Here is a 13,254-nt window from a genome sequence, read left to right on the forward strand (position 1 = left end):
CCCATAGACAGCGGGGCCCCTGACCTCCTCCTCTGATGAAGTTTCCTTACCTGGCGCTCGCTCCATCAGCAGGGTCCCTGACCTCCTCCCCTGATGAAGGGCCACCAATGGCCATGGAATGATCCCCCTGAATTCAAACTTGGAAATTTGGGTGGAATTTATGGTAAAATTGGCCCTCAGCCTTGGTCCCGACTCTCCTTGGCCCCCATAGACAGCGGGGCCCCTGACCTCCTCCCCTGATGAAGTTTCCTTACCTGGCGCTCGCTCCATCAGCAGGGTCCCTGACGATGACCGGACGAAGACTCGAATGGCCTGGCTCCTCGTGGTGGTCAGCGGGTACCAGGTCCCATCCGGGTCTTGGATCCACTCGGTGGCCTGGCAGTGGTACTTGGCCTGGTCAGTGGGCTGCAGGCTGGGCATGGTCAGCTGATACCAGACGGGTGACACTTTCTCCAGACGAAGTTGGCCGGCCAGGTGACGGTCCTGGAAGGGAGGTCCTGTGGATACGACGGAGAGCTTGGAGAGGCTGATGAGGGGCTGGGTAGAGTCTGACTCCTCCCTGTACCAGGTGATGGAGAAGTGGGTGTGCTGTGCCCGGCTGGAGGAGACTTCACATACCATCCTCAGGGGGTCATCCTCATGGAGTGTAAGCTCCTGGGGTGAGAGCACGGAGACTCGCAGCAAGGCCGGGATCACTGCAGAAAGAACACCAAGAATTCTAAATATCAGGAAGATTTGGGGTACAGTAGGTAGGGGTATAATGGAAGGGTACATAGTGATATTTGGGGTACACTTATGGTATAATAGAAGGATAGATATCAGGAATTGGGGTACAGTGGGGGTATAATAGAAGAGATTGGATTTCGAGATTTGGGGTACAGTGAGGTATATTAAAAGGCAGATATAAATTGGGATACCATGGGTTGTAATGTGAAGATATCAGGATGTGGGGTACAGTTGGGGTATAATCAGGATGTGGGGTACAGTCGGGCTATAATCAGGATGTGGGATACAGTTGGGGTATAATGGAAGAGTAGATATCAGGATGTGGGGTACAGTCGGGCTATAATCAGGATGTGGGGTACAGTTGGGGTATAATGGAAGAGTAGATATCAGGATGTGGGGTACAGTCGGGGGATAATCAGGATGTGGGGTACAGTCGGGGTATAATCAGGATGTGGGGTACAGTCGGGGTATAATCAGGATGTGGGGTACAGTTGGGGTATAATCAGGATGTGGGGTACAGTTGGGTTATAATGGAAGGGTAGATATCAGGATGTGGGGTACAGTCGGGGTATAATCAGGATGTGGGGTACAGTTGGGGTATAATGGAAGGGTAGATATCAGGATGTGGGGTACAGTTGGGGTATAATGGAAGGGTAGATATCAGGATGTGGGGTACAGTCGGGGTATAATCAGGATGTGGGGTACAGTTGGGGTATAATCAGGATGTGGGGTACAGTTGGGGTATAATGGGAGGGTATATATCAGGATGTGGGGTACAGTTGGGGTATAATGGAAGGGTAGATATCAGGATGTGGGGTACAGTTGGGGTGTAATGGAAGGGTAGATATTAGGATGTGGGGTACAGTTGGGGCATAATAGAAGGGCAGATATCAGGATGTGGGGTACAGTTGGGGTATAATCAGGATGTGGGGTACAGTTGGGGTATAATGGAAGGGTAGATATCAGGATGTGGGGTACAGTTGGGGTATAATCAAGATGTGTGGTACAGTTGGGGTATAATGGAAGAGTAGATATCAGGACGTGGAGTACAGTTGGGGTATAATCAGGATGTGGGGTACAGTTGGGGGTATAATGGGAGGGCAGATATCAGGATGTGGGGTGCAGTTGGGGTATAATGGAAGGGTAGATATCAGGATGGGGGGTAAAGTTGGGGTATAATGAAAGGGTAGATATCAGGATGTGGGGTACAGTCGGGGTATAATCAGGATGTGGGGTACAGTTGGGGTATAATGGAGGGGCAGATATCAGGATGTGGGGTACAGTTGGGGTATAATGGGAGGGCAGATATCAGGATGTGGGGTACAGTTGGGGTATAATGGAGGGGCAGATATCAGGATGTGGGGTACAGTTGGGGTATAATGGGAGGGCAGATATCAGGATGTGGGGTACAGTTGGGGTATAATGGAAGGGTAGATATCAGGATGTGGGGTACAGTTGGGGTATAATGGAAGAGTAGATATCAGGTTGTGGGGAACAGTTGGGGTATAATGGAAGGGTAGATATCAGGATGTGGGGTACAGTTGGGGTATAATGGAAGGGTAGATATCAGGATGTGGGGTACAGTTGGGGTATAATGGAAGAGTAGATATCAGGTTGTGGGGAACAGTTGGGGTATAATGGAAGGGTAGATATCAGGATGTGTGGTACAGTTGGGGTATAATCAGGATGTGGGGTACAGTTGGGGTATAATGGAAGAGTAGATATCAGGATGTGGGGTACAGTCGGGGTATAATCAGGATGTGGGGTACAGTTGGCGTATAATGGAAGAGTAGATATCAGGATGTGGAGTACAGTTGGGGTATAATGGAGGGGTAGATATCAGGATGTGGGGTACAGTTGGGGTATAATGGAAGAGTAGATATCAGGATGTGGGGTACAGTTGGGGTATAATCAAGATGTGGGATACAGTTGGGGTATAATGGAAGGGTAGATATCAGGATGTGGGCTACAGTTGGGGTATAATCAGGATGTGGAGTACAGTTGGGGTATAATGGAAGAGTAGATATCAGGATGTGGGGTACAGTTGGGGTATAATGGAAGGGTAGATATCAGGATGTGGGGTACAGTTGGGGTATAATGGGAGGGCAGATATCAGGATGTGGGGTACAGTTGGGGTATTATGGGAGGGCAGATATCAGGATGTGGGGTACAGTTGGGGTATAATGGAAGAGTAGATATCAGGATGTGGGGTACATTTGGGGTATAATGGGAGGGCAGATATCAGGATGTGGGGTACAGTTGGGGTATTATGGGAGGGCAGATATCAGGATGTGGGGTACAGTTGGGGTATAATGGAAGAGTAGATATCAGGATGTGGGGTACAGTTGGGGTATAATGGAGGGGTAGATATCAGGATGTGGGGTACAGTTGGGGTATAATGGAAGAGTAGATATCAGGATGTGGGGTACAGTTGGGGTATAATGGAGGGGTAGATATCAGGATGTGGGGTACAGTTGGGGTATAATGGAAGGGTAGATATCAGGATGTGTGGTACAGTTGGGGTATAATCAGGATGTGGGGTACAGTTGGGGTATAATCAGGATGTAGGGTACAGTTGGGGTATAATGGAAGAGTAGATATCAGGATGTGGGATACCGTTGGGGTATAATGGAGGGGTAGATATCAGGATGTGGGGTACAGTTGGGGTATAATGGAAGAGTAGATATCAGGTTGTGGGGAACAGTTGGGGTATAATGGAAGGGTAGATATCAGGATGTGGGGTACAGTTGGGGCATAATCAGGATGTGGGGTACAGTTGGGGTATAATGGAAGAGTAGATATCAGGATGTGGGGTACAGTTGGGGTATAATGGGAGGGCAGATATCAGGATGTGGGGTACAGTTGGGGTATAATCAGGATGTGGGGTACAGTTGGGGTATAATGGAAGGGTAGATATCAGGATGTGGGGTACAGTTGGGGTATAATGGGAGGGGTAGATATCAGGATGGGGGGTACAGATGGGGTATAATGGGAGGGCAGATATCAGGATGTGGGGTACAGTTGGGGTATAATGGAAGGGCAGATATCAGGATGTGGGGTACAGTTGGGGTATAATGGGAGGGCAGATATCAGGATGTGGGGTACAGTTGGGGTATAATGGAAGGGTAGATATCAGGATGTGGAGTACAGTTGGGGTATAATCAGGATGTGGGGTACAGTTGGGGTATAATGGAAGGGCAGATATCAGGATGGGGGGTACAGTTGGGGTATAATGGGAGGATAGATATCAGGATGGGGGTACAGTTGGGGTATAATGGAAGGGTAGATATCAGGATGGGGGGTACAGTTGGGGTATAATGGGAGGGCAGATATCAGGTTGGGGGGGTATTATAGAAGGATATGAAGGGTAGGTAGGTTGATGTACTTACCTTTTAGGGTGACGCTGGCGCTGTACGCCCCGTGGTACCTGTGGGTGGGGTTTGGGGTATAATTTGGAGGGCAGATGTCAGGTTGGGGGTATTATAGAAGGATATGAAGGGTAGGTAGGTTGATGTACTTACCTTTTAGGGTGACGCTGGCGCTGTACGCCCCGTGGTACCTGTGGGTGGGGTTTGGGGTGTAACATTCATACTCCCCAGCATCCTGTGCCCTCAGGTGGGTGATATGGAGGCGGGCGAGGTCCTCTCCCACCCTTTCCAGGTAGATCTCCCTCTTGCCCCTCCTGGAAGATGGCGTAGGAGAAGTCGGGGTCCGCAGAGCTGACAATCTGCAGCTTTCTCCGGGGGGAATGTTCCTGGAACACCGACCACTCAAAGGCCCCCACTGAGAGACCACTGGCATTACACCAGAGGAAGACTGAGGAGCCCTCTGTGCGGAACAGGGGCCCAGGGGCCACACGGAGGAGGTGGGAGACAGCGCCACCTGCAGGAGGGAAAGAGAACAGTGTGATAGAACAGTATAGAAGGGGGAGAGACCTCCTGTGTACATATGATCACCTCCATCCTACTACACCTCCACCTCTACAGGGTCCTACACCCCCATATCTCCTCCTGTACAGGGTCCTGCACCCCCATATCTCCAGCTCTACAGGGTCCTGCACCCCCATATCTCCACCTCTACAGGGTCCTGCACCCCCATATCTCCACCTCTACAGGGTCCTGCACCCCCATATCTCCACCCCTACAGGGTCCTGCACCCCCATATCTCCACCTCTACAGGGTCCTGCACCCCCATATCTCCACCTCTACAGGGTCCTGCACCCCCATATCTCCACCTCTACAGGGTCCTGCACCCCCATATCTCCACCTCTACAGGGTCCTGCACCCCCATATCTCTACCTCTACAGGGTCCTGCACCCCCATATCTCCACCTCTACAGGGTCCTGCACCCCCATATCTCCACCTATACAGGGTCCTGCACCCCCATATCTTTTCCTGTACAGGGGAAGACCCCCCATATATGTTCGTGTACAGGAGAAGACTCCCATATCTGTTCCTGTACAGGAGAAGACCCCCATATCTGTTCCTGTACAGAAGAAGACCCCCATATCTGTTCCTGTACAGGAGAAGACCCCCATATCTGTTCCTGTACAGGGGAGACCCCCATATCTGTTCCTGTACAGAGGAAGACCCCCATATCTGTCCTGTACAGGGGAAGACCCCCATGTTAGTTCCTGTACAGGGGAAGACCCCCATATCTGTTCCTGTACAGAGGAAGACCCCCATATCTGTTCCTGTACAGGGGAGACCCCCATATCTGTTCCTGTACAGAAGAAGACCTCCATATCTGTTCCTGTACAGGGGAGACCCCCATATCTGTTCCTGTACAGAAGAAGACCCCCATATCTGTTCCTGTACAGGAGAAGACCCCCATATCTGTTCCTGTACAGTGGAAGACCCCCATATCTGTTCCTGTACAGAGGAAGACCCCCATATCTGTTCCTGTACAGGGGAAGACCCCCATGTTAGTTCCTGTACAGGGGAAGACCCCCATATCTGTTCCTGTACAGAGGAAGACCCCCATATCTGTTCCTGTACAGGAGAAGACCCCCATATCTCTTCCTGTACATGGGAAGACCCCCATATCTGTTCCTGTACAGAGGAAGACCCCCATATATGTTCCTGTACAGGGGAAGACCCCCATATCTGTTCCTGTACAGGGGAAGACCCCCATATCTGTTCCTGTACAGGAGAAGACCCCCATATCTGTTCCTGTACAGGAGAAGACCCCCATATCTGTTCCTGTACAGGAGAAGACCCCCCATATCTGTTCCTGTACAGGGGAAGACCCCCATATCTCTTCCTGTACAGGGGAAGACCCCCATATCTGTTCCTGTACAGGAGAAGACCCCCATATCTGTTCCTGTACAGGGGAGACCCCCATATCTCTTCCTGTACAGGAGAAGACCCCCATATCTGTTCCTGTACAGGAGAAGACCCCCATATCTGTTCCTGTACAGGAGAAGACCCCCATATCTGTTACTGTACAGGAGAAGACCCCCATATCTGTTCCTGTACAGGGGAAGACCCCCATATCTCTTCCTGTACAGGAGAAGACCCCCCATATCTGTTCCTGTACAGGTGAAGACCCCCATATCTCTTCCTGTACAGGGGAAGACCCCCATATCTGTTCCTGTACAGGAGAAGACCCCCATATCTGTTCCTGTACAGGGGAGACCCCCATATCTTTTCCTGTACAGGAGAAGACCCCCATATCTCTTCCTGTACAGGAGAAGACCCCCATATCTGTTCCTGTACAGGGGAAGACCCCCATATCTGTTCCTGTACAGGAGAAGACCCCCATATATGTTCCTGTACAGGGAAGACCCCAATATCTGTTCCTGTACAGGGGAAGACCCCCCATATCTGTTCCTGTACAGGGGAAGACCCCCATATATGTTCCTGTACATGGGAAGACCCCCATATCTGTTCCTGTACAGAGGAAGACCCCCATATATGTTCCTGTACAGAGGAAGACCCCCATATATGTTCCTGTACAGGAGAAGACCCCCACATCTGTTCCTGTACAGGGGAAGACCCCCATATCTGTTCCTGTACAGAGGAAGACCCCCATATCTGTTCCTGTACAGAGGAAGACCCCCATATCTGTTCCTGTACAGAGGAAGACCCCCATATCTGTTCCTGTACAGGAGAAGACCCCCATATCTGTTCCTGTACAGAGGAAGACCCCCATATCTGTTCCTGTACAGAGGAAGACCCCATATCTGTTCCTGTACAGGGGAGACCCCCATATCTGTTCCTGTACAGGGGAAGACCCCCATATATGTTCCTGTACAGGGGAAGACCCCCATATCTGTTCCTGTACAGGAGAAGACCCCCATATCTGTTCCTGTACAGAGGAAGACCCCCATGTTAGTTCCTGTACAGGAGAAGACCCCCATATCTTTTCCCATACATGGGGCAATAATTATCTGTGTATTAGAGCCATATAGAAAGGGGTGGTAATTACCTGTGTAGTAGAGCAGTGTAGTAGCTAGCAGCCAGGTGCGGGGGTCTCTCTCTCGGGGGTACATCGTGGTTGTGGTTTTGCTGATTCTGAATGCCTCTGAGATTTATTGTGTCCAGAGCTGAGTGATGGGATTAGGGAGGGGCAGAGGGGCAATTCCTCCTACTACTGCCCACCCCCATCCTCCTATACAACTGACTTCAGCTGTACAGTGTCCTGTCCCCCATCTCTGTTCCTGTACAGAGGAAGACCCCCATATCTCTTCCTGTACAGAGGAAGACCCCCATATCTCTTCCTGTGGAGGAGAAGACCCCCATATATGTTCCTGTACAGGGGAAGACCCCCATATCTGTTCCTGTACAGAGGAAGACCCCCATCTCTGTTCCTGTACAGGAGAAGACCCCCATCTCTGTTCCTGTACAGAGAAGACCCCCATATCTGTTCCTGTACAGGAGAAGACCCCCATATCTGTTCCTGTACATGGGAAGACCCCCATATCTGTTCCTGTACAGAGGAAGACCCCCATATCTGTTCCTGTACAGGGGAAGACCCCCATATCTGTTCCTGTACAGGGGAAGACCCCCATATCTGTTCCTGTACAGGAGAAGACCCCCATATCTGTTCCTGTACAGGAGAAGACCCCCATATCTGTTCCTGTACAGGAGAAGACCCCCCATATCTGTTCCTGTACAGGGGAAGACCCCCATATCTGTTCCTGTACAGGGGAAGACCCCCATATCTGTTCCTGTACAGGAGAAGACCCCCATATCTGTTCCTGTACAGGAGAAGACCCCCCATATCTGTTCCTGTACAGGGGAAGACCCCCATATCTGTTCCTGTACAGGGGAAGACCCCCATATCTGTTCCTGTACAGGAGAAGACCCCCATATCTGTACCTGTAAAGATGGAGACCCCCATATCTGTTCCTGTACAGGGGAAGACCCCCATATCTGTTCCTGTACAGTGTCCTGACCCCCATATCTCTTCCTGTACAGAGGAAGACCCCCATATCTGTTCCTGTACAGGGGAAGACCCCCATATCTGTTCCTGTACAGAGGAAGACCCCCATATCTGTTCCTGTACAGGGGAAGACCCCCATCTCTGTTCCTGTACAGGAGAAGACCCCCATATCTGTTCCTGTACAGTGTCCTGACCCCCATATCTCTTCCTGTACAGGGGAAGACCCCCATATCTGTTCCTGTACAGGAGAAGACCCCCATATCTGTTACTGTACAGGGGAAGACCCCCATCTCTGTTCCTATACAGAGGAAGACCCCCATATATGTTCCTGTACAGAGGAAGACCCCCATATATGTTCCTGTACAGGAGAAGACCCCCACATCTGTTCCTGTACAGGGGAAGACCCCCATATCTGTTCCTGTACAGAGGAAGACCCCCATATCTGTTCCTGTACAGAGGAAGACCCCCATATCTGTTCCTGTACAGAGGAAGACCCCCATATCTGTTCCTGTACAGGAGAAGACCCCCATATCTGTTCCTGTACAGAGGAAGACCCCCATATCTGTTCCTGTACAGAGGAAGACCCCATATCTGTTCCTGTACAGGGGAGACCCCCATATATGTTCCTGTACAGGGGAAGACCCCCATATATGTTCCTGTACAGGGGAAGACCCCCATATCTGTTCCTGTACAGGGGAAGACCCCCATATCTGTTCCTGTACAGGAGAAGACCCCCATATCTGTTCCTGTACAGGAGAAGACCTCCATATCTCTTCCTGTAAAGATGGAGACCCCCATATCTGTTCCAGTACAGGGGAAGACCCCATATCTGTTCCTGTACAGGGGAAGACCCCCATCTCTGTTCCTGTACAGGGGAAGACCCCCATATCTGTTCCTGTACAGGGGAAGACCCCCATATCTGTTCCTGTACAGGGGAAGACCCCCCATATCTGTTCCTGTACAGGAGAAGACCCCCATATCTGTTCCTGTACAGGAGAAGACCCCCATATCTGTTCCTGTACAGAGGTAGACCCCCATATCTGATCCTGTACAGAGGAAGACCCCCATATCTGTTCCTGTACAGGGGAAGACCCCCATATCTGTTCCTGTACAGGGGAAGACCCCCATATCTGTTCCTGTACAGGGGAAGACCCCCATATCTGTTCCTGTACAGAGGAAGACCCCCATATCTGTTCCGGTACAGGGGAAGACCCCCATATCTGTTCCTGTACAGAGGAAGACCCCCATATCTGTTCCTGTACAGGAGAAGACCCCCATATCTGTTCCTGTACAGGGGAAGACCCCCATATCTGTTCCTGTACAGGGGAAGACCCCCATATCTCTTCCTGTACTGGGGAAGACCCCCATATCTGTTCATGTACAAAGGAAGACCCCCATATCTGTTCATGTACAGAGGAAGACCCCCATATCTGTTCCTGTACAGGAGAAGACCCCCATATCTGTTCATGTACAGAGGAAGACCCCCATATCTGTTCCTGTACAGGAGAAGACCCCCATATCTGTTACTGTACAGAGGAAGACCCCCATATCTGTTCTTGTACCGGAGAAGACCCCCATATCTGTTCCGGTACAGGGGAAGACCCCCATATCTGTTCCTGTACAGGGGAAGACCCCCATATCTGTTCCTGTACTGGGGAAGACCCCCATATCTGTTCCTGTACAGAGGAAGACCCCATATCTGTTCCTGTACTGGGGAAGACCCCCATATCTGTTCATGTACAGGAGAAGACCCCCATATCTGTTCATGTACAGAGGAAGACCCCCATATCTGTTCCTGTACAGGGGAAGACCCCCATATATGTTCCTGTACAGGGGAAGACCCCCATATCTGTTCCTGTACAGGGGAAGACCCCCATATCTGTTCCTGTACAGGGGAAGACCCCCATATCTGTTCCTGTACAGGGGAAGACCCCCATATATGTTCCTGTACATGGGAAGACCCCCATATCTGTTCCTGTACAGAGGAAGACCCCCATATCTGTTCCTGTACAGGAGAAGACCCCCATATATGTTCCTGTACATGGGAAGACCCCCATATCTCTTCCTGTACAGGGGAAGACCCCCATATCTTTTCCTGTACAGGGGAAGACCCCCATATCTGTTCCTGTACAGGGGAAGACCCCCATATCTGTTCATGTACAGAGGAAGACCCCCATATCTGTTCCTGTACAGGGGAAGACCCCCATCTCTGTTCCTGTACAGAGGAAGACCCCCATATATGTTCCTGTACAGGAGAAGACCCCCATATCTGTTCCTGTACAGGGGAAGACCCCCATATCTGTTCCTGTACAGGAGAAGACCCCCATATCTGTTACTGTACAGGAGAAGACCCCCATATCTGTTCCTGTACAGGAGAAGACCCCCATATCTGTTCCTGTACAGGGGAAGACCCCCATATCTGTTCCTGTACAGGAGAAGACCCCCATATCTGTTCCTGTACAGAGGAAGACCCCCATATCTGTTCCTGTACAGGAGAAGACCCCCATATCTGTTCCTGTACAGGGGAAGACCCCCATATCTGTTCCTGTACAGAGGAAGACCCCCATATATGTTCCTGTACAGGAGAAGACCCCCATATCTGTTCCTGTACAGAGGAAGACCCCCATATCTGTTCCTGTACAGGAGAAGAACCCCATATCTGTTCCTGTACAGGAGAAGACCCCCATATATGTTCCTGTACAGAGGAAGACCCCCATATCTCTTCCTGTAGATTGAATGACTTTGCTCACACTTGATCCTTGTAAAGGTTCGCCCAGTGAAGGGTTAACAGAGACGATGATGTCACATAATATTGTATTATCTGTCCTATCAGAGGTGATAAGAGGAGAATGGCCGCTGTGATTGGACAATGAAGGTGACTATTGTATGTGTATCTCTCCGGGATCCTGATGGTCAGCTCTTGGGTCCAGCATTGTGATGAGAACAATAAGAGAGATTACAGCTTCATAATAACCTCATCACCCCCCCCCCTCACCCTCCACTTGTCCCTCCCCCCACCACCTCCATCTGTATCCCTCCCCCCCCACCTTCACCTGTCCCCCCCCACCCTCCACCTGTCCCCCCCACCACCTGTCCCCCTCCCCCCACCACCTCCACCTGTATCCCTCCCCCCACCACCTCCACCTGTATCCCTCCCCCCACCACCTCTACCTGTCCCCCCACCACCTCCACCTGTCCCCCCCTCCCCACCACCACCTCTACCTGTCCCCCCTCCCCACCTCCACCTGTCCCCCCCACCACCTCCACCTGTCCCCCCCACCCCACCACCACCTCTACCTGTCCCCCCCTCCCCACCTCCACCTGTCCCCCCCACCACCACCTCTACCTGTCCCCCCCACCACCACCACCTCTACCTGTCCCCCCCTCCCCACCTCCACCTGTCCCCCCACCACCACCTGTCCCCCCACCACCACCTCTACCCCCCTCCCCACCCCCACCTGTCCCCCCACCACCACCTCCACCTGTATCCCCCCCCCACCACCTCCACCTGTCCCCCCCACCTCCACCTGTATCCCCCCCCCACCACCTCCACCTGTCCCCCCCCAACTCCACCTGTATCCCTCCCCCACCACCTCCACCTGTCCCCCCACCACCTCCACCTGTCCCCCCACCACCACCTCTACCTGTCCCCACAACCACCACCTCAACCTGTCCCCCCACCACCACCTCTACCTGTCCCCCCCCCACCACCACCTCTACATGTCCCCCCACCTCCACCTGTATCCCCCCACCCTCCACCTGTCCTCCCCCCACCCTCCACCTTTATCCCTCGCTACCACCTCTACCTGTCCCCCCACCACCCTCCACCTGTCCCACCTCCACCTGTCCCCCCCCCACCACCTCTACCTGTCCCCCCCTCCACCACCTCTACCTGTCCCCCCTCCACCACCTGTATCCCTCCCCCCACCACCTCTACATGTCCCCCCACCACCACCTCTACCTGTCCCCCCTCCCCACCACCTCTTCCTGTATCCCTCCCCCCCCACCACCTCTACCTGTCCCCCCACCACCACCTCTACCTGTCCCCCCTCCCCACCTGTCCCCCCACCACCTCTTCCTGTATCCCTCCCCCCCACCACCTCTACCTGTCCCCCCACCACCACCTCTACCTGTCCCCCCTCCCCACCTGTCCCCCCACCACCTCTTCCTGTATCCCTCCCCCCCACCACCTCTACCTGTCCCCCACCACCTCCACCTGTATCCCTCCCCCACCACCTCCACCTGTCCCCCCACCACCACCTCCATATGTCCCCCCCACCACCACCTCTACCTGCCCCCCCCACCTCCACCTGTCCACCCCCCACCACCTTTACCTGTCCCCCCCTCCACCTGTATCACTCCCCACCACCTCCACCTGTATCCCTCCCCCACCACCTCTACCTGTCCCCCCACCAACACCTCTACCTGTACCCCCCACAACTCCACCTCTACCTGCCCCCCCTCCCCACCTGTCCACGCCCCACCACTTCCACCTATCCCCCCACCACCTCTACCTGCCCCCCCACCACCTTCACCTGTCCCCCTTCCACCACCTGTCCCCCCCCACCACCTCCACCTGTCCCCCCTCCCCACCTCCACCACATGTCCCCCCCACCACCTCCCCTCCCACCACCTCTACCTGTCCACCCCCACCACCTCCACCTGTCCCCCCACCACCTCTACCTGTCCCCCCCTCCCCACCACCTCCACCTGTCCCCCCACCACCTCTACCTGTCCCCCCTCCCCACCTCCACCTGTCCTCCCACCACCTCTACCTGTCCCCCCTCCCCACCTGTCCTCCCACCACCACCTGCCCCCCCCTCCCCCTCACCACCTCCACCTGTCCCCCCACCACCTCTACCTGTCCCCCCACCACCTCCACCTGTCCCCCCTCCACCACCTATCCCCCCCACCTGCTCCCCCCTCCCCACCTCCACCTGTCCTCCCACCACCTCTACCTGTCTCCCCTCCCCACCTCCACCTGTCCTCCCACCACCACCTGCCCCCCCCTCCCCCTCACCACCTCTACCTGTCCCCCCACCACCTGTCCCCCCACCACCTCTACCTGTCCCCCCACCACCTCCACCTGTCCCCCCTCCACCACCTATCCCCCCCACCTGCTCCCCCCTCCCCACATGTCCC

General features: G+C 53.6%; 1 protein-coding gene across 1 annotated transcript; it reads right to left on the minus strand.

Moving 5' to 3' along the window:
* Nucleotides 1-254: 254 nt before the first annotated feature.
* LOC120921622 (immunoglobulin superfamily member 3-like) lies at nucleotides 255-5,649 on the minus strand (the record flags this gene model as incomplete). The annotated part of the gene is given in 4 exon segments (XM_040334133.1): nucleotides 255-695; nucleotides 4,248-4,396; nucleotides 4,398-4,608; nucleotides 5,574-5,649. Coding segments are annotated over 4 exon segments (877 nt in total), but the record flags the coding sequence as incomplete, so codon positions are not given.
* Nucleotides 5,650-13,254: the final 7,605 nt, after the last annotated feature.

Source organism: Rana temporaria (assembly GCF_905171775.1).
Source record: "Rana temporaria chromosome 2 unlocalized genomic scaffold, aRanTem1.1 chr2j, whole genome shotgun sequence".
NCBI lineage: Eukaryota > Metazoa > Chordata > Amphibia > Anura > Ranidae > Rana > Rana temporaria.